This window comes from Pantherophis guttatus, chromosome 4, assembly GCF_059756535.1.
Source record: "Pantherophis guttatus breed Tessera chromosome 4, ASM5975653v1, whole genome shotgun sequence".
Lineage (NCBI taxonomy): Eukaryota > Metazoa > Chordata > Lepidosauria > Squamata > Colubridae > Pantherophis > Pantherophis guttatus.
Window position 1 is genome coordinate 158509794 of NC_142066.1, and position 21385 is coordinate 158531178.

The 21385-nt window shown below is 47.7% G+C and overlaps 2 protein-coding genes across 5 annotated transcripts in view; one reads left to right on the top strand and one right to left on the bottom strand.

The window, feature by feature from the left end:
* Positions 1 to 2832: 2832 nt before the first annotated feature.
* LOC117673265 (zinc finger protein 783) lies at positions 2833 to 13938 on the bottom strand. Of its 2 annotated transcripts, none has more exons than XM_034430549.2 (6): positions 13805 to 13938; positions 11242 to 11628; positions 10742 to 10871; positions 10023 to 10139; positions 6847 to 6954; positions 2833 to 6344 (listed from the first exon to the last, which is right to left on the bottom strand). In XM_034430549.2, the coding sequence occupies exons 1-6, from the start codon at positions 13826 to 13828 to the stop codon at positions 5029 to 5031; spliced, it is 2082 nt and encodes a 693-aa protein (XP_034286440.2). In that variant the 5' UTR covers positions 13829 to 13938; the 3' UTR covers positions 2833 to 5028. The 2 variants fall into 2 exon arrangements, with proteins under 2 accessions (XP_034286440.2, XP_034286439.2); XM_034430548.2 differs by having other exon boundaries at positions 6847 to 6957.
* Positions 13939 to 17243: 3305 nt separating this feature from the next.
* Positions 17244 to 21385, top strand: part of KRABD3 (KRAB domain containing 3) — a 30101-nt gene continuing 25959 nt past the window's right edge. For 2 of the 3 annotated variants that reach the window (XM_034430544.3, XM_060683226.2), the window contains exons 1-3: positions 17244 to 17459; positions 18899 to 19079; positions 20198 to 20320. In XM_034430544.3, coding sequence (XP_034286435.2) covers positions 17394 to 17459; positions 18899 to 19079; positions 20198 to 20320 — 370 coding nt within the window. In that variant the 5' untranslated portion in view covers positions 17244 to 17393. The remainder of the gene's footprint in view (positions 17460 to 18898; positions 19080 to 20197; positions 20321 to 21385) is intronic. The other variant, XM_087894297.1, reaches the window with a different exon arrangement.

Sequence of the window (21385 nt, forward strand, 5' to 3'; positions counted from 1 at the left end):
GAACATTTTGGAAAGTTACATAGGGAGCCCAGGAAGTTCATGTGAAAATATTGAACTATTGAAACGGTGTTTTCTCAGATGTTAATGAAATGCTACGAAAATTAGGAATTATGGATCCAAATTATTTTGGAAAGTTGCATTGGGAGACCAGGACGTTCATGTGAAAATATTGACCAGTGTTTTCTCATGCTAATGAAATGTTACGAAAATTAGGAAGTATGAATCCAAATGTAGAACAATTTTGGAAAGGTATATTGGGAGCCCAGGAAGTTCATGTGAAAATATCGATCGGTGTTTTCTCAGATGTTAATGAAACGCTACGAAAATTAGGAAGTATGGATCTGAATGTAGAATGTTTCAGAAAGCTACATTGGGAAATGCATGTGTTCTAGGAAAATAGATGAAGAAAAAAATGTGCAAAGAACTTAATGAATTCTTTACGGACAGTTATTTCTTGCTCACCTCTTCCTTCCTCCCCATCCTGAAAAAGAGCAGATCCCAGAAGCTGCTTGGTTCATTAGCCTTCTCGGCCTCCATATCCGACGTTTCCAAAAATGCAGCAAAAAGACTAATCTTTGGAAGGGGATTTCTATTGATGTTTACAGGTACAGTTCTGTAATTGTAAACGCTAATTTTGTATTCTTTTATTTTTGTACTGTAACACAACATGATGGCTCTTAATAATAATAATAATAATACATGTTAGATCAAGGATGTTTTAAAATATTGGAAATGATCTTCGATTCCTTGGAAGACGAAATTGATTTCTTTAGAAATAAAGATGTTTTAAAACATGAAAAATGTAGCTTGATTCATTGAAGGCTAAAAGAAGTTGCGTACGAAAGGAAGAATTGTAAGTTAAATTGCCTATGAATGGAAAAAGTAAAATTGTGATTTCCCCCCCTCCCCCACTTATGGACTGCATTACTTAGTGACCAAGTTATTGGTGACAATTGTCCCTAAACCAGGATTGTATGCATATATATTATCAGATATATTATGCATATATATTATCAGATTTCTATACCGCCCTTCTCCTTTCGGACTCAGGGCGGTGAACAGCCAAAGTAAAACATTTGTACACAAAAGTTAAAATAGATTTAAAATAATTAAATAAGTTTGGCCCATGATTTAAAACATTTCAATTTAAAACCAATTTCAAATTTTAAAAACCCACCATAAAATCAGGACAGCCCGGCTAACTGAAAGAAATAGGTTTTAAGGGCCCGACGAAAAGTCCGAAGGTCTGGGATCACTCGAATCTCTGGGGGTAGATTGTTCCAGAGGGTAGGTGCCACCACAGAGAAGGCTCTCCCCCTGGGGGTCGCCAGCCGACATTGTCTGGCCGACGGCACCCTGAGGAGGCCCTCTCTGTGGGAGCGAACTGGCCAGTGGGAGGCAATTGGTGGCAGAAGACGGTCCCGTAAGTACCCCGGCCCTAAGCCATGGAGCGCTTTAAAGGTGATCACCAACACCTTGAAGCGCACCGGAAGTCCACCGGAAGCCAATGCAGCTCGCGCAGGAAAGGAGTCACATGGGAGTGCCCCGTCGCTCCCATAATCCCCCGCGCAGCCGCATTCTGCACCAGTTGGAGCCTCCGGGTACACCCCACGGGGAGCCCCATGTAGAGAGCATTACAATAGTCCAGACGAGAAGTGACGAGTGCTTGAGTGACCGTGGGTAGGGAGTCCCGATCCAGAAAGGCGCAACTGGCGTATCAGGCGAACCTGATAGAAAGCCCCCCTGGCCATGGCTGTCATATGCTCTTCTAAAGACAGCCGTGCGTCCAGGAGGCGAGCCCATTCCATGGGGGCCAATGATTTGCCCCCAATAACCAGCGATGGCGCCAGCTGGCTATACCGGGACGCCGGCAGCCACAGCCACTCGTTCTTGGAAGGGTTGAGTCGAAGCCTGTTTCTCCCCATCCAGACCCGCACGGCCTCCAGGCACTGGAACATCACTTCCAAGGCATCGGGATGGTCTGGGGTGGAGATGTACAGCTGAGTATCATCAGCGTACTGATGGAACTCCACCCCAAAACCATGGATATATTGTTCTTCCGTAATAAAATAATTGTTTTAATAGTTTGCACATAATTGTGCAAAGGTGCTGGTCAAGAAACCAGGAGACAATGAGTTTTAGTCCCACCTTAGGTGTGAAAGCTAAATGTGATTGACTTTGGGCCAATCACCAGGAGATAGTGAGTTCTAATCCCACCTTAAACCATCAAAGTGATATGGGTAATCACCAAGATTGGCCCAAATTCACTTGGCCAGCTTTCATGCCTAGGGCAGAACTAGAAATCACTGTCTCCAGATTGGCTGAAAGTTACTGAACCAGCTTTCATAGCTAAGGCAGCACTAGAATATGCCATTTCCTGGTAGCCTAGAATATGAATTTTAATTGGGTGTTTGTAGTTTTTAATATAAGGGCCAAATGTTTAATATATTTTAAATTGTTTTTTAAATTTTGTGGGTATGTTTTTTAATATGGCTGTACACCGCCCTGAGTCCTTCGGGAGAAGGGCGGTATAAAAATTTAATAAATGAAATGAAATGAAATTGAGCCAAAGTCATCCGGCTAACTTTCATGCCTAAGAAAGGACTAGAACTCACTGTCTCCTGCTTTCTAATCTAATGTTTTAACCACTAGATCAAATGGTCTCTCTCCTTATATTTTCCCCCTTGATCATATTCAGGGAAAGTGTGCTTCTATGTTTATGATGTACTGGAAGCTGTGTGAGTTGTATCAGGAAAAACTGAAAAGAGTTGAAAAAAGATTTTGTAGGAAGAACTATCTGCTTTGTGTGGGAAAATGGATGCACAATGTCGGTTTGGTATCACATGTAGCACAATTTATTTGGTCAAGTCAGTACGGCCTATCACTGCAGTCAATAAGTGAACCCCTCGTTCGCCACAGTGCTGTTTTGCCGAAAAGCAGAAATTAAGTATCAATGTTCAATAAAACCTTTGCCGAACGCAGTCATGTGTCCGCGAGATGCTGCAAAATGGCTGCGAATGTGGCCGTATTGTCAATGACCTGACGCATGATGATGTGACCATACAAGAGGGCAATTGCCGGAACTTCGGATCGGAGTTGCAAGTCCTCTTTTCAAGGCTGGTAGCGACTCCAAATGGCTACTAAGTGACTTGTCGTAAGCGAAGAACTACCTGTATTGGGCTTTAGGAAGCCATGCCTCACTTGTTTTGGCCAACAGACATAGAATGGAGCAGGGATAGGCTTGCTAGCAATTGGTAGGTGGAGGGATGGAATTGGCAGAGCGCTCCCCCCCCCCCCACATACATAGTGTCTACACAGTTGTGGTGCCTTGGAATGAGGCGAGAATGGGGGCCGATAACATTTCAGAGTATCGAATGGACAATCCAGCATGCTTGCACGCAATTTCAGAACCACTTATCACTTTGCAAGATACCACTAGTGCAGGGGTGGGCAAATGTGGCTCTTTTACAACCTGTAAAAGTCCCAGAATTCTGAGAGTTGAAGTCCACAGATTGTAAAAGAGTCACATTTGCCCACTCCTGCACTAAGGGATGCAGACTTTTCCCCCGATTTACATTTCCACCCCATGTTACGACCTTTCTTGCCACGGTCGTTAAGTAAATCAATGCAGTTGCTAAGTTAGTCACACTTGTTAAGTGAATGTGGCTTCCCCGTTGACCTTGCTTGTCGGAAGGTTACAAAAGGGGATTACATGATCAAGGGACACTGCAACTATTATAAGTACATGCCAGTTTCCAAATGCCTAAATTTTGGATCAGGTGACTCCGAGAATGCTGCAACGGTTGTATGTGTGAAAAACAGTAATAAGTCACTTTTCTCATGCTATTGCAATTTTGAACAGTCACTAAATGAACTGTATGTTGAAGACTACCTGTATTAAAGAGTAATACAGGTAGTCCTGTTGTAAATTGAGAACTACTTGTTGTACAATTGGATTTAAAGTAGTGAGAACCTGGTGTGGAAATGGGCTTGAGGTCTCGGCTTATGGCCATGATTTTAGGGCCGCTTACCAAGTCTTCTTTCTTTTGGGGGGAGGGGCATTTTCAGGGCAGGAGAGTGATGTGAAGGGTACAGCCTCTTGGTGACAAATTTGAAGAGACAGAGCAAAACTCGTGATTTCATGTCACTGTCTGAACAGGCAGGGAGGGCATAAGAACTGGCATCAGAGTCTCGGCGATAAACGGACCACATGGAAAACCGCAGCCGAGCCTTCAGCAAAAGAGCTTCTTGGCATAGGTTGACACTGGCAGAAAACTGGTAAACCAGACAATGCAGCTTTTGATCAACAGCAGCAAAATAAGGAAGGGTATCTTTGAGGAGTGGGCAGCTCCTGTAGACCGAGTGTGTGGAACTGTTAAGAATTTTGGCCACGGACAGCTGCCTTGCGTGGCCCTCCGGAGACGAGAGGCAGGTGGCAGTCAATTCTAACTTTCGGGCTGTTTTTTGTACCCGCTGCACACAAAGTGCTTTCAAACGCTTCTCTGATCATCTAGCTAAGTGCATGGAGGGCGAGGCCAGAAAACCACAGTCATGCACGGCAATCTTGGGGTCTGTTTTTTTCTCCCTGCAGGCGGGGGAACCGTGGCCTTGGGGTGCAGCCCTTTTGACTCCAGCAGGCTGGCCTCCAGTACTGGACCGGCTAATGGAACCAAGAAGGTAAGTGGACATGATCACAATTTAGGCGCATTTTTCCCCAGTTTGACCAGGACTTGCAGCTCCTCAGACTGCAATGCAGGACGGCGAGAGTCTTTCGTCAGCTGTCTCCATCAAAGAAATATTTCAGACAATCGGTGTGTTCTGATCGCAGGGAGCTGGGCTTATTACACAGGACTAGAGTCTGCCCCACATGGTCCTGACCAGCAAGCAAGAAGAAAGCCTCTCCATGTGGGGGGAGAAGAAGCATTGGAGCCACCCCATGCAAGGCAGCGAAGATCTCAGCTGGCCTATCCACAGGCCAATTGTAGCCCAGTGGTTCATTTGGCACAAAAGACCACTTGCGGCCTAGCTTCAGGTCCCACTGGGTGGGTTGGCCTCAAAGAGAGGGTCTTTCTCCAGGGGGTTAGTGACTGGCAGGCTTGGTGGCACAGCAGGCCCAGATGGTGGTGGTGGTGGTTGCTCCCGGTGCGTGCGCAGATGCTGCTTTAGTGACTGCTTGTATCGGAAGTGCTTGCCGCAGTGTGGGCAGGCGTATGGGTTCTCTCCCGTGTGCATGCGCTGGTGTTCCAGGAGGTACTTCCTGCGAGCAAAGGTCTTGAGGCACTCGGTGCAGCGGTGGCGCCTCTCGCCATTGGCATGGCTGGCCTGGTGGCTGAGGAAGGCTTGGGCATGGCTGAAACTCTGTCCACACTCACGACAGGAGAACAGCTTAGCTCCAGCTTGGTGGACGCTGCTTTGGTGCTTGACCAAGTGGTGGGCACGCACAAAGCGCTTGTCACATTGCCCGCAGCGGTATGGCCGTTCCCCAGTGTGGATCCGGTAGTGGTTAGTCAGTTTGGACTTCTCTGCGAAACGCTTCTCGCACTCGGGACATTGGTAGGGCTTTTCCCCCGTGTGGGTGCGGGTGTGATCGTCCAGGTGCTGTTTCCGGATGAAAGTCTTGCTGCACTGAGGACACTGGAAAGGGCGCGGTCGCTCGCGGTGCGTCTTCTGGTGGACCACCAGGCTGGACTTGCGGTTGAAGGCTTTGTGGCATTCCGAACACTGGTGCGGCCGGTCGGCGTGGATGGCCTGGTGCCGAGTCAGCTGGGCCTGGTGGCTGAAGCCGCAGCCACATTCAGAGCACACAAAGGGGCTGTCACTCTTCCCCACAGCGTGGGTCTTCTGGTGGATAAGCAGGCTGGTCTTCAGCCGGAAACTCTTCGGGCAGAGGGAGCAGGCGTGTGGCCGGCCGGCTGTTTCGGAGACAGCCACATTGCTGAAGTTGTTGTTATTCTCTGGGCACAGGTAGGGCTCAGGGACCTGGGGGACACCGGATTCGGTCACTGGCATGACCCCTTCCCCGTACACTTCCTCTCCTGCGGGAATCCTTGGGGGCAAGGAAAGCTCATCCAGACCCTTGAAACATTTCAGCTGGCCTTCCTTCAAGCAGGTTGCTGGCGGGGCGGCCTCGGGTTCAGGACAGGTTCTCTCACTGGGGTGGGGTAGCTCCTCTGGTGGCTTTTGAGGAGGAGGGGCAGGTTGACCCGGAGGGCAGCTTTGCCTCTGGCAACATCTGGAGGTCTGGAAGACCTCGTCGCTGGGTGCTGCATGGAGCCGGACAGGCAAAGCCTGTTTCAAACTTTCTTGGAGCTTCTGTTCCTCGCTTTTGATTCTGGTGCTCTCGTCTGGAAGAGAGGAGAACGAGGGGGAAGGGGGAAATAACTCAGTTAAAACAGGGGTAGAAGCTGGAGCCGAGTCATTTGAAGCCCTCCTCCCCCGAGGAATCTGAATCAAAGGGAATCCTTAAATGGACGGATTTTGCAGCGAAGGAGGAGAGCTAATATTTGAGACTGTCATTGGAAGAAGACAAGAGAGGTGCAAATGTTTTGAAGGCATGTTGCTCAGCCATGGGCACTTGAGGGGTGGACCAACTCCCAGAATTCTCCAATCCGCATGCTTTACGAATGGTGGACTTCAACTCCCAGAATTCCCCAGCCAGCATGCTTTTAAGAGAGGTGGACTTCCAACTCCCAGAATTCCCCAGCCAGCATGCTTTTAAGAGATGAAGATGGACTTCAACTCCCAGAATTCCCCAGTTGATCATGCCAGGAAGTGTGATAACATCATGTCAGATGAGATGGCATCATGGCTTCTCCTGGAGGCCTGTGATCATTTGACCACACTAACCGTAGCCGAGGGTGGCAGGGATCTCTCTCTCCAGATTCCATTTCCCAGGACCGGGAGATTCCTCCTGCTTAATCCAGGACAAGAGATCGTCTTTGGAAGTCAATGGTTCTGCTGATAGGAAAGAGGATCACAGGTAGGTACTGATACAGAACTACAGAATAACTTTATTGTGACTTTGAATGTAGATTAATTGGCGTACATTAAAATGAAATATCGTTACATGCAGCTCTCAAAGGGTCTCCACCTCTAATATACACAACTTAAACATGACAAAATCAACCAATCAATACAAAATTATGCATATACCTACATATATTACATGACACAGAAATAACACAATAGTTCGGATGTATACGTGTATGTGGCGAGAAAAACGAATCTTAGAGTTTCTCAGACAGATGGCCTAGGGAACAAAGCTGCTACAGAATTGGGAAGTCCTGCTAGAAATGCTTTGAAATCTCCTACCAGAGGGGAGCAACAGAAACAGACCATGGTGGGTGTGGGTGTGGGTCTAACAATGCTTTGAGCTCTAAGCACACAGCGCTTATAAGCAGCATCCTGAATGATGGAAGTGAGCTTTCTATCATCTCCGCTGTCCCTGCCACTCTCTGTAGGGACTTTCTATCAGGCACTGCTGATAGAACTACTGATAGAAGATTCTTGTATCTCAGGGTTGAAATGAGGGGTCTTTGGGGCTCTCAGCTGGGTGGTTTTCTTGCAGACATTTCATGACCCAAATAGGTAACCACATCAGTACTAGAAGGGAGAAGGGGGTTGCAGAGAGGGAGGATGACGATTGTGGGGTTCTTGGTGCTCTCTGAGCTTGGTGGTTTTCTTGCAGACATTTCATGACCCAAATAGGTAACAACATCAGTACAAGAAGGGAGGAGGGGTTGTGGAGAGGATTGTAGGGTCTTGCTGCTCTCTGAGCTGGGTAGTTTTCTTGCAGATGTTTCATAACACAACTAGGTAACAGCATCAGTGCTGGAAAGGAACAGGATATGGTCTCTAACCTCTGTCCCTTCTAGCACTGATGATGTTACCTAGTTGGGTCGTGAAAGGTCTACAAGAAAACCACCCAGCTCAAGAGAGCAGCAAGGCCCTATAGTCCTTTACCTCCTCATCTTCCTCCCCTTCTCTTCCTCCTCCTCCTCTTCCCTCTCCTTTTCCCATTCCACAAACCCCGTTCTCTCCTACCACTGATGATGATATCTAGCTGGGTCATGAAACGTCTGCAAGGAAACCACCCAATTTGGAGAGCACCAAAGTCACTTTCTAAATGCTGCTGGACATCGAGTCATCCCAGACGCAAACCACAGCAACGAGTGCGAATCATGGCGTGCCCTGGAAAGTCAGGGAAGGGAAAATGGAAGGCGGGGTCTACATTTACAGACTCAGGCCCGGAAGAAGCGTCTCATATTTTTGAGCTCTTCAAGAATGCTTCAGAAGGCTTTGGGCTCCCAGACTGGCAACAACACTCACCTGGATCAAAGATTGGATTGAATTAAGGCATAAAAGAATCTTAACGTTAGAGGGGCACAATTTACAGATAGGGGGGCGTGCCTTCTTATGGGATGGAAAAAACAGACAACATAGCTACTTCCAAAGACATTTAATTAGAGATGCGCTACTACAAATATGGCAAAGGATAAAAAAGAATCATTACAATAAAATTCCAGATTGGCTATCGACAATCATTAGGCACTAATTTACCCAACGTATTGGATATTGACAAAATTAAAAGATATAAAGATTTATTAAACGGTCAAGGGGAACTGAAAACAAGACAAGAACTAAAAGAACAGGGTACAGACACTGATTGGTGGCCATATACGCAGATACAATCTAGATACAGGACAGATTTAGAATAATATGGATTTTTAAAAAACACACAAATTAGACAAAATCCAAGGCAGAGGACAAATTGATAAAAAAATTGATTATTTATTGAGATACAAAATGGAGGAGGAGGTAGTCAAAGAAAATATGATAATTTGGCCCAAAAATTTTGGTTATAACATTGGAGAAATGGGAGAAATTGTGGAATAAAAATTACAAATTGACAATGTCTGTAGCCTACAAGGAAAATGTGTATAAAATGTTTTATAGGTGGCACCTTCCACCGGCGAGACTGGCCAAAATGTTCATCAATATTCCATCAACCTACTGTAAATGTAAACAAAGGCAGGGAACATACTACCACATGTGGTGGACGTGCCCCAAGGTTAAACAATATTGGAGTAAAATTAGAATATATTTAGAAGAGATAACCAGACAACATATTGAGATGAAGCCAGAAATATTTTTGTTAGGAATACTTCCAGGGATATAAGACCAAAAAATACAATATTTAATTATACATATTACAACAGCGGCAAGAATAATATATGCAGAAAATTGGAAAAATAATAATACACCAACGGAAGAAAATTTGAATAGAAAAGTTTTGGAGTGTGCAGAGATGGACAAGCTCACAAAAGAAATACAAGAAAAGGAGGAAACAGAATACTATATGGTATGGGAGAAATGGTATGAATAATTAGAGGTATAAAGGGCAAGGAAAGAGTAAATGAGGAAGATATAGGAATTGAAATGACAAATAAGTGGAAATGGAACGGACATAGAATGTATGATTGAAATTGAGTACATTGTTATCTTTATGTATATAAATTATATGTATAAATGGTAAATTGAAGTAAGGGAGAAAAAAGGATATGTAAGAAACATTTACTGATGTGAAAATGTTGAAAAGAAGACAATTGTAAAAATTTCTTTTTTGTTCTTTTAAAAAAAACTGTTTAATAAAAATTATTAAAAAAAAAAAAAGAATGCTTCAGGAGGACCGACTCCTAGCCTGTCTCTGGGGGACCTCGGGGCTCCCCAACGCTTGCAAGATTCCCCATTCTTGGCCTGAAGTGGCGAGGGGGAAAGCTCTAACCCAGGCTCCACCTGCCAAATTCAGCCACGCAAACATTGTGGAAAGGGATGAGAGCCTGTGATTCTTGCCTCCCTCGCTCCCAAAGAAGGACCCTTTTTCTCCAGGGATTGGGATGGGGGCTTTGAAGAATGATCAGAGATGGGTTACAAAGAAAAAGAAATCATGATTTCAAACCAACTGGGATCAGGAGAGAAATTTGCAGAGCGAAAGCTACACTCCGTTTGGACGTTTCACGCACCTAGTTTGGGCGCCGGGGGGAATTCCTTTTCCCCCGCCGAGGGCTGATCCGCAATGTGGGGTGCTGCCCCCAGACCCGCCTGAGGGGGAAGGACGTCAGCTTTGGCGATGGCAGAGTCTGGAGAACGGAAAGAAAGAGGTTAAGCCGATGGAAAGGAGTCTTTGTAGCTCTGGGTTGAACTGGGGGGGGTCTCCTTGGTGCCCTCTGAGCTGAGTGAGGTTTTTTTTGCAGATGTCTCGTGACCCAGCTAGGGAACATCATCAGCGCTAGAAGGGTGTGAGGTTCCTGGGGAGGGGGAGGAGGACTGTGGGGTCCCTGGTGCTCTCTGACCTTGATAGTTTTGCAGACATTTCATGACCCAACTAGGTTACATCATCAGTGTTAGTGTTAGAAGGGAGGAAGGTTGCAGAGCAGGAGGAGGGGGAGAAACACACAGTGGGGTCCTTGGCGCTCTCTGAACTTGGTGCTGTCTTTGCAGACATCTCATGACTCAGCTAGGTAACAACATCAGTGCTAGAAGGGAGGGAGGAGGAGAAAGAAGTGATGGAGGAAGATGGCGGGGTCCTGTCTGATTAGTTATTAGGGGAGAGGGGACGGTTCCACTTCTACGGCCCAGTTCCGAAGAGTTCAGGTCCAGTCATAGACCGCAGCTGGCGGATTGTGGACCCCTGGCCTAAAGCAATAATAAAAATTCCCCTCAAGGCAAACTCGGCGCTTACCGAGAGAGACTAGCGGCTCGTAGCTTCCTCTTGTGATGTTTCGGTAGAGTTCCTTCTGCCAGTCTTCCAGTTTGGCCCATTCCGGTGTGGAAAAATGGACCGCTTGCTCCTCGTCAAACGTCACAGGGACCTGAAATGAGAGGCAGCCGTCCAAGACCTCACCAAGGTCACCTGCTTCGCAGATTCAAAGGACAGTCGTGGCACTTTTCTCGACCTTGGCAACTTGAAAGAGTGTGGACTTCAACTACCACAATTCCTCAGCCGGCCATAGTGGCTGGCTGCGGACATATTCATTGTGACACAGGTGGCTCACTCAGTCCCAACCTTGGAAACTTTTAAGAATTCTTCAGCCGGCAAGTTCCCAAGGTTGGAGACCCCGCTCCATGGGACCGAGCAAGCCACTCGTGTCACATCGGGCGCATCCACAGCCAGCCAGGTGCAGGCAGTATTCGTACCCGTTGCGTGGTTGCATTCAACTTGTGTGCTTCTTTTTTTTTTACCTTGGGGATCTCCCCCTTCGGACCGAGGGGGAGCCTGAGAATCCAGAAGTTGCGGTTCTTCAGGAGGTTCTCCACGTTCTCCAGGCGCCGTTGGAGCACCCGGTATTCCTGGATCAAGGTGCCCAAAGCCGCCAGGTGGCTGCTGAATTCTAGTTCTGTCTTCTCGCACTCGAAGATCTTCTTCTCGGCAGTGGCCGTGCGGCTTTCGAGGTTGAGCAGGCGAGCTGCTGATGTGTCCACCTTCCTCTCCACCGCTTGGAGAGCAGCCACCACCGTCCAGAGGGAGATCTCAGCCGCCGGGTAGATCTCTCGCTCGGCTGATTGGTCGAAAATGGCGGGAGGTTGGAAAGGCGCCAGGTGCTGAGGCTCCACCTCCCATTCCCACGCCTAGCCAGGAAGGAAGATCAGAAGTCAGCACCCGTGCTTGGTGACAATGAGGAAAAAGGGTCAGCTGGGGACAACACAGAGAACTGACGGACCATATGGGGAGTTCTCAACTTACAACAGTTTGTTTAGCAACAGCTCGAAGATGCACCCAACAACCCCCCTCGATTTAGGACCGTTGTTCACATTTACAACCGTCGCAGAATCTCTGCTGTTGCGTGATCAATATTTGGACGCTTGGCAATTAATTCGTATTAATGACGGTTGTGCATCCATTTAGTGACTGTTCCAAGGTACAACAGCCCTGAAAAAAGGACTTAGGACTGTGTTTCACACTTATGACCGTTGTGGCATTCCCGCAGTCAATGTGATCAAAATCTGGATGCTTGGCAACCAGCTCATATTTATGACAGTTGCAGTGTCTGTTTAGTGACCATTCCATGTACAATGCCCTGAAAGAAGGGGACTTACGACCGTGTCTCACACATATGACCGTCATGGCATCCCCACGGTTAATGTGATCAAAATTCAGGCATTGGGCAACTGACTCGTATTTATGTGTGTTCGGGGCTCACATGATCCCCTTTTCAAACCTTCTGACAAGCCAGATTCATTTAGCAACCGGGTGACACATTTAACAATTGAAGGGCATAATTTTGTTACGGGTTGTTACGGGAGCCCCTCGTTACTCCCATATAACACCCCTCCTGCGTGAGCTGCACTGGTTACCAGTGGTTCTCCGGGTCCGCTTCAAGGTGCTAGTTCTCACCTATAAGGCCCTTCATGACTTAGGTCCGGGATATTTGCAGGACCTTCTCCTGCCTGCCTCCCACCGTCCTGTTCGCTCACATAGGGCCGCTCTCCTCAGGGTTCCGATGGCAAAGCCAATGTCGCCTTGCTGTGCCCAGGGGTAGGGCGTTCTCTGTGGGTGCTCCCACCCTCTGGAATGAATTACCTACCGAGCTCCAGACGGCTCCTGATCTCCGTTCCTTCCGTCGGGACCTGAAGACTTGGCTTTTCAAACAAATAGGCTGAGACTGATTCCGGGCTTTATTATTTACTACTAATTAATTATTTGGATTAAATTATGATTTTATTGTACTTGTTTCTTAACTTGTGTTCGCCGCCCTGAGTCCTTCAGGAGAAGGGCGGCATATAAATACATGTAATAAATAAATAAATAAATAATTCATCATCACCCCTTCCCCAAAGGGGACTTTTTTTGCATGCCTTCTGCACGTGCTCAGGGGCCCTCTTGCTTTCACCGCCCCATCCCAATGCTGTCAAGGCTTCTCAACAAGGCTTCCCATCCTGCCATGCTCAGGAGTCCCCCAGTGGCCCCCTTTTTGGGTGGGAGACCCCCACCCAAAAAGGAGCCATCCCCCCACTCCCAAGAGGGATCCTTCCTGCTGCTCCCCACAGCTCCCCCAATGGAGGGCTTTGTGCATTGCTGCAAAACTGTGCACTTTGCAGATGTCCAGGAGTCCTCTTGCCACTCCATTGATGCTGTCAGTCAGGGAGTTCAGGGGTCCCCAAAACAGAGAGCAGCCTGTCTGGGGCATCTGGAGCCCCCCCAGACCTCCCCCCAAAAAGCCAGCCAGGGCCCTCCAATGCTTCCCACCTCACAAAAGGAGCCATCTGACTGCTCTCCCCACTCTCAAGGGGATCCTTCTTGCTGCTCCCAACAGCCCCCCCCCCAAACTGGGGTCTTTATGCAAGCTGCAAGGCTGCACGTGCTCAGGAGCCCTCTTGCCCCACCCCTTGATGCTGTCAATCAGGGAGTTCAGGGTCCTCAAAGAGGCAGCAGCCCGTCTGGTCTTTATGGAGCCAGCCCCCCCCCCAGCCAACCTGGACCCCCAATGCCCCCCCCCGCCAAAAGGGCCACCTGACAGCTCCCCGCCCAAGAGGGATCCTGCCTGCTGTTCCCAACAGCCCCTCCTCAAATGGGGGGCTTTGTGCATTGTTGAGCACTCTGCACATGCTCAGGAGCCCTCTTGCCCCACCCTTTGATGCTGTCAATCAGGGAGTTCGGGGGTCCCCAAAGAGGCTGCAGCCGATCTGGGGCACCTGGAGACCCGCCAGCCCTCCCCCGCAAGCCAACCTGGACAGCAGGACCCCCTCCTGCCCCTCCCCTCCTCTCTCCCCCTCCCCGCCCGGGAAGGGCAATGCTGACCCTCACCTGGGCAGGCGTCCACTCGGCCATGGCCGATACCCGCTAGGTGCAGCTTCTGCGCATGCGCCCTGGGACGCCGCTCCGGCGTCGGGCGAGCCTCAGCGCAGGGCGGATCGAGGAGCGCGCATGCGCCCCGCGGCGGCTCCCGTCGGAAGCAGCGGCCCCTGGAGGCCCGGAGGAATACAGCGCCTTCCTAGCCGAGAACCAAGCAAAAGGGGCCGAAGAATGGAACTCCAACCTGCGCCCTCAGCCTTCCTTGAAATATATATACTGCATATAGGCTCCTTAATCTGTATAAATGTTTCCTTGTCCGGGAAACAATTAGTTTTACTGAAAATTGCATCCGTTCCCCCCCATTCTCTAAAATATCTTTTTTGCTTGTTCTTACGAACTTTTAATTTTATAATGATTTTAATTGGGTGGATTTTAAATTGATTGTCTTGTGTAAGTTATTGTTACTGTTTTCATTTTCTTAATTTCTGTAAGCCGCGCCGAGTCCTTCGGGAGAAGGGCGGCATATAAGTATAATGAAATAAATAAATAAAATAAATAAATAATTATGAAATTAATGATTATGAACTTTATTATTTTTATTCATTAAACATGAAACTCAGTCAACTGAACATTCAAAAATGCATCACAAATACCATTGACTGGTGCTAATGGTTGATACAGGTTGCTGCCAGCGTCCTAGGGATCAACCAAGTACCTTCTTAAGATGTACGATGTTCCAAGTAGCGCAGTTTTTTGCAGTTCCGCTGGTGTTATTGCAGGAAGCTGCAATTCGTTGATGTATCTTATAAAATTCTTGGACATGGTACCAAGTGCCCCGATGATAATGGGTTATCACAGTTACATGTACCCGTGTAGTTTCGATGGCCAGGTCGTGATATTTCGTGATTTTTTCCAGTTCTTTTTCTTCGACTCTGGCATCTCCTGGTACCGTGATATCAATAAATTATATGTTTCGGTTTTTGACAACTGTAATATCTGGCATATTGTGTTCCAAATTACGATCCATCTGTATTCAAAAGTCCCACAAGAGCTTCACCTTCTCATTTTCTATAACTTTTTCCACTTTATGTTCCCATGACGTTTTGGATACAGGTAACTCGTATTTTTTACATAATGACCACTGGAATAATTTAGCAACTGGGTTGTGTCTAGCTTTGTAATCAATTTGTGTGATTTTGCTGTATTTACATATTAAATGTGAAACAGTTTCGACTTTGTTGTTGCAAAGTCGGCTGTTTGGATTGTCGGTGGGTTTTGGTATCTTTGCTTTATTATTATTATTATTATTATTATTATTATTATTATTATTATTATTATTATTATTATTATTATTATTATTATTATCTTTTATTCATTAAACATGAATAAAAAATACAAAATACAAATACATTATAAAATAAATACATTATACAAAATAAAAAATACATTAAAAATGTATCACAAATATTTTTGACTAGTGCTGATGGTCAGTATGGGTTGCTGCCAGCATCCTAGGTATTGACCAAATATCTTCTTAAGATGTACGATGTTCCCAGTAGCACAGTTTTTTGCAGTTCCGCTGGTGTTATTAGATTGTAGTGCTTGTTCTTGAACAGCAAGTATTAAACCTTCCGTTTCTTTCTTGATGGTTCCCATCTTAAGCCATGCCCATCAGTGGTGGATTTCAAAAATTTTTACTACCAGTTCTGTGCGTGTGGCTTGGTGGGTATGGCTTGGTGGGAGTGGCAGGGGAAGAATACTGTAAAATCTCCCTTCCGTCCCAATCCAGGGGAAGGAAACTGCAAAATCCCCATTTCCTCCTGATCAGCTGGGACTTGGGAGACAGAGAATAGGTGGGGGTGGGGTCAGTCAGAATTTTTACTACAGGCTCTCCGAACTACTCAAAATTTCCGCTACCAGTTCTCCAGAACTGGTCAGAACCTGCTGAAACCCACCTCTGGTGCCCATGTAAAGTTGTCACCACATTTTCCTTCAATGTTTTTCAAGTGCTATCCATGCAAAGCTTTGGTTTTCCATGCATTTAATCTGTCATCTAGCTGTTTTTCCTTATATTCTGCCTTTGTTTCTATTGTTTTTATAATGTTCTCCATTTTCACAGCCTGTAGCAATTTTTTTGTACTTTGATTCTTATCATCATCATCGTTATTATTAAAATTATTATTTAAATTATTTAAAATTGTTATTTTTAAAATTATTATTTTTAAAATTATTATTAAAATTGTTATTATCTAAAATATTACTATAAAAAAGAGAAAAAATTCTACAAAATATTGATGCAGGAATTTATAATCAAGTATTGAATGTGGGAATTTATCACCAACAGCCTTTTTCTAAAAAAAGGAAATATTGATTAGGGGAATTTATAATCAAGCATATTTTTAAAAAAGAAAATATTAAATGCGGGAATTTATAATAAAGAATTTAAAAAAAACCATTATTGAATGAGGGGATTTATAATGAGGAGGAAGAGGAGTAATATTGTGGGGGCCTCAGTGCTCTGTGAGCTGGGTGGTTTTCTTGCAGATGTTTCCTGACCCAACTAGGGAACAGCATCAGTGCTGCAGGGATGACATATAAACAGAGAGCAACCCCCACCTTGGTTCTAGCACTGAGGATAATGTTTTTGTTCTTCAAAAGGCAACTGGATTTTCTTGATGTTTTCTTTAAAGACATTTCACTTCTCATCCAAGAAAGTTCATCAGTTCTGATGAGGGGGGAAATGCTCCAGATTCCTTTGGATCTTCCCTTCCCTTTTTTTCTTTCCTTTCCTTTCTTTCCTTCCCTTTTCCTTTCTCTCCTTATTCCTTCCTTCCTTCCTTTCTCCCTCCCTCCCTCCCTCTCCTTCCTGCCTTCCTCCCCCTCTCTCTGGTTTACAGCACGATAACACCCCTCCTCCCTTAAAACCACCAAATATAAAGACGCCCCCCCCCTAAAATCACGAGACCAAACGGAATTAAGATCGCCAAATCTTCCCGGGGGAATCTTCTGATTCTTCACGCGGGCGGGGCGCGGCAACCCCGAAGATCCGGTTGCGAGGAAGGGCTTGGGGAGGGGGGTCCCCGAAGGGTCGACCCCCTGGGGTGCGGTGGCGGGGACGAAGCCCCCATCCCCAAAAACCTCGCGAGGCTGTTACGTGGGGAGGTGGGAGTCAAATTACAAATCCTTCAAGGCGGAATAAAGCAACCCAAGGGAATAGCCCACCCTCTTTTAGCCCTGCTGGAACGAAACCCACCGACCAAGAATAGAAGGACCCCCCCCCCTCCCCCAGTTTGAACTGGCGCTCCTCCGCAGCCCTGGCCCGGAGCCACTCGGGCAAAGCCGGGCGCTGTCCAGCCCATCAGCTGGGTGAGAGTAAAAGATGGGGAGGGGGTCTCCTCACCGCGGTGGCCGCTGGGACTCGTAGTTCCCCACTCTGGGAGGGTTGCAGAGCACCCGCCCCCGAGGAACTACGGCTCCCAGCCGGGCCTTGCGCGCGATCCACCGAATCTGGTGAGCTCTCCCAATTGCCGGAGCATCCCGGCCGGGCGCAGCGCGGAGTTCCCCCATCATCCACTCCCGGGGAGGGTGGGGGGAATGCAGGATGAACCCGGTGTCCGGATGGCTGTGGACGGCGGAGACACCCGACGCAGGCGAGGCTGCGCGCAGGGTAAGGCTGCTTGCGCTCGGAGTGCCTCTCGGGGAGAAAAGCACCGCTCGTCCTCGGACTGCTTGGAGGGCGGGAGTGGGAGTTCAGATTGCGGGGAGGCGGTGGGACGAGGCCAGGAAGGCTCAGGGCGAGGAGGGGTCGTCCGGCTCCCCGGCAGTCTCTGGGGCGGGGGGGGGGGTCCACAGGTAGCGCATCAGGTCCGGATCGGAGGCCGCTCAGGTCTTCTCCAGGGAAGGTCGGCGGGTCTTTCCCCATTCTTGCAAGCACAGGGATTTGGGGTCTGTGCCTATATGTATGTGCCTGTCTGTCTGTTTATGCAGGAAAACCCACGGCGGTCTGGACGGGCATCCACTTGGGAAAAAGGGGGAAGAGGGGGAGGGGGAAGAAAAGGAGGAAGAGTAGAAGGAGGGTGAAGGGGAAGAGGAAGTGGAGGAGGAAGAAGAGGAGGAAGGAGAAGAGAAGGAGGAGGAAGAGGAGGGAGAAGGGTAGAAGGAGGAGGGGGAAGAGGAGGAGGAGGTAGAGGAGGAGGAAGAAGAGGAAAAAAGAGAAGAGGAGGGGAAGAGGAGAAAAAGGAGGAGGAAGAGAAGAAGGAAAAAGAGGAGGGGGAAGAGGAGGAGGCGGAAGAGGAAGCTCTGGAAACCATCATCCTGTCTCTTCTTGTGACAGGCTGTACCCATCTTGCCAAGCACGATCAGCTGAGCCAGGCAAGAAAGGTCATAAAACGGGGCAAAGTTCACCGGGCAAATGTCTCACTTAGCAACCGGAATATTGGACTTTATGGCAATTGTAGCTTGAGGACTAGCTGCATTCTTATTCTTTGGAGGCCTTTGTGTTTGCTTATATTCTTTCCTTTTTTCCTATCCGGCTGTCTCCAAGTACCGCCATGTCCATTTACCCAGAGGAGCCCAACCTTCGCTTTGTGGACAGGAACCAAGCCCCACAAACACCGCTTATGAATTTCGGGTGTTTTAAATTTCGTTTTCCGGGCCAATTATTTAATTGTATTTTAATGGTTTTTTAACATTTGTATTATATGTATTTTATCTGGCTGTTCACTGCCCTGAGTCTTTCGGGAGTAGGGCGGTATACAAATTCAATAAATAATAATAAATAATAATAATAACAAGGGAAGCCCCATTCACAGTCCCCTCCGGTCCACTGAAAAACCTCTCTCCACGGAACTGGTTCCTGGTGCCCGAAAGGTTGCCAGCCGCTGCACCAGCCAATAAATTAACCAGAAGATAGTATAGTATAGAATAGAATCACAAGTTGGAAGGTACCTTGGAGGTCATCTAGTCCAACCCCCTGCTCCAGCAGGAGACCCTACAGATGGCAGTCAGATCCGATCCGAGGGAAGGGTCTCCCATGTCCGGAATTCCTCAAGGGACGGAAACAATGGGTCAACCTCGCTCACACATGCGTGTATCTCTCGGCTTCAGGTGCAGGCACAGAATGAGGCCCTTCGAGCAGCAGGCACAGCCGGCGCGGCTCCAGACCGGGTGACCTTTGAGGACGTGGTGGTGGGCTTCTCGCTGGAGGAGTGGTCTCTGTTGGAAGGCAGTCAGAAGGAGCTCCACCAGGAAGTGATGCTGGAGACCTGCTCTTTGCTTCTTTCGCTTGGTGAGCCCCAGTTTCCTTCAGTGCTTCTCTCCTTTTTTCCTCCTCTTTCGTGATGGGGTGGAAGAAACAGCCTTGGGGGTGATTTGCGGGGGGGGGGGGTGCATGACTTCTGTGAACTCAGCTTGCAACTGGAGGCTCTCCTAGGAGTTAGGAGAGGCTGCTGGGGAATCGGCCTCTACTCTGTCAAGTGGCCCCCGGAGAAGAGAAATGAGTTCGGCTTCCCTTGCAATGAATCTACCTGAGAAGGAAAAAAATCACGGAAGATAGAGGAGAAGCTCAAGCAGAAGACCAGGTCCTCCTCCTCCTGTAACTCTCTCCCTCTCTCTGGGCTCCTTTTTCCTCTCTGAGCTTGGTGATTTTCTCACAGGCATTTCACGACCCAACTAGGTAACATCATCAGTGCTAGAAGACTTCTGGCACAAGCCTTCTAGCCCTGATGATGTTACCTAGTTGGGTCATGAGAGGTCTGCAACAAAAACACCAAGCTGAGAGAGTACCACGGTCCCCACAGTCTTTTTCCTCCTCCTCCTCCTCCTCCTCCTCCTCCTCCTCCTCCTCCTCCTCCTCCTCCTCCTCCCTCTCCACAAACCCCAATCCCTTCTAGCACGGATGACATTCCCTAGTTGGGTCATAAAACATCTGCAAGAAAATCACCAAGCTAAGAGATCTCCTGGTCCCTATAGTCCTTTTCTTCTTCTTCCTCCTCTCCTCCCCTTCTTCTTCACAAAGCCCCCTCCCTTCGAGCACCAAGTTGTCATGAAAAGTCTGCCAGAAAACCACCAAATTCAGAGCTCTCTAGAACCCCATTGTTCAACCCTGAGTTACAAATCTTCTCTTCTCTTCTCTTCTCTTCTCTTCTCTTCTCTTCTCTTCTCTTCTCTTCTCTTCTCTTCTCTTTTCTCTCTGCTTGAAGTTACCATCTCCTGTTCCTGAAGGGGTATTTTTTTTCATCCTGAATATTTGGAGGCCTGCATTGTGAGTTGTGGTGTGTGTGTGTGTCAGGCCGCTGATCCCCAACCCAAATCTTTCCTGAACCTTTCAAGCTCTTGGTTGCACCATTGAGGTCCAATTTGAACCCTCCTTTTGCAACTTTGTCTTCCTTGCATTTTTCCACACAGGTCACTCAGTCCCCACCCTGGATTTCTCCTCCTTGACCTGCCAGCCGGACGGGACCGCTGAAACCCCCCAGCCCAGCTGGAGAAGACGGCTGCCTTTGGTGGCGGGAGGCGACAAAACCCATCGTAAGAAAGCTCCTTTTTCCACAGAGGGACACGTGAATGAAAGAATCCTGCCAACGGGGTGCGGTGGGGTGCTCTTGTTTGCGTGCATTGTACGCCGAAGCACAGCTTTTCACTAAAACTACAACTGTTTATGTTGAATGACATAGGTTAAAGTGGGGAGATATCCCACCCTTTTGTCATCCAACAAAGACCCCTTTTATCACCCTATAAACCTTTTGGGCACCAGAGATCGGGACCGGTTCCGTGGAGAAAGATTTATCCGTGGACCGTAGGGTATGTGGTTTCACGTGCTGCCTGAATCCCACGGATGAGGCTTCACTTGTTTGTGCTGCCTGGTTGCTGGCATGCCACGCCCCAGTCCATGATCCACAGCCCAGGGGTTGGGGACTCCTTCTATAATCTTCCCAAACAAGAGTCCAGGGTGCAGAGAGAAGTTGTCGCCTGTAGATTCAAGCTGTGTTCTGCTGTCTTACTTACCCTGCCTGCTGGAACAAGAGTTGGGGTGGGGTGAGGGTGAATTATTTCCTTGGGTCTTGCCCAGGGGTGAAATGTTCCAGGTTCAGACCAGTAGCGATGGTGGCGGGTGGTTCGGAGAACCGGTAGCAAAAATCCCTGCGCCATCCCCACCCCCACCATGCCCAGCTGAGCCGCACGATCATCAGAGGCTTTTTTTTTTTTAAACTTTTCAAAGCATTTTTTTTTTTTGCAAATGCAAAAATATGCTTTGAAAAGCCTCTGCCGATCAGGCAACTCAGCTGGGATCATCAGAGCCTTTTCAAAGCATTTTTTAAACCACCTCTTCCGCTGAAGAGGTTGCAGAAAAAAATGTTTTAAAAGTCTCTCTGACAATCCCAGCTGAGTTGCCTGATCCTCAGATAGGCTTTTAAAAAATTATCTGACGATTAGGCAACTCAGCTGGGATCATCAGAGAGACTTTTAAAACATTTTTTTCTGTAACTTCTTCAGCGGAAGAGGTGGTTTAAAAAATGCTTTGAAAAGGCTCTGATGATCCCAGCTGTGTTGCCTGATGGGCAGAGACTTTTCAAAGCATATTTTTGCATTTGC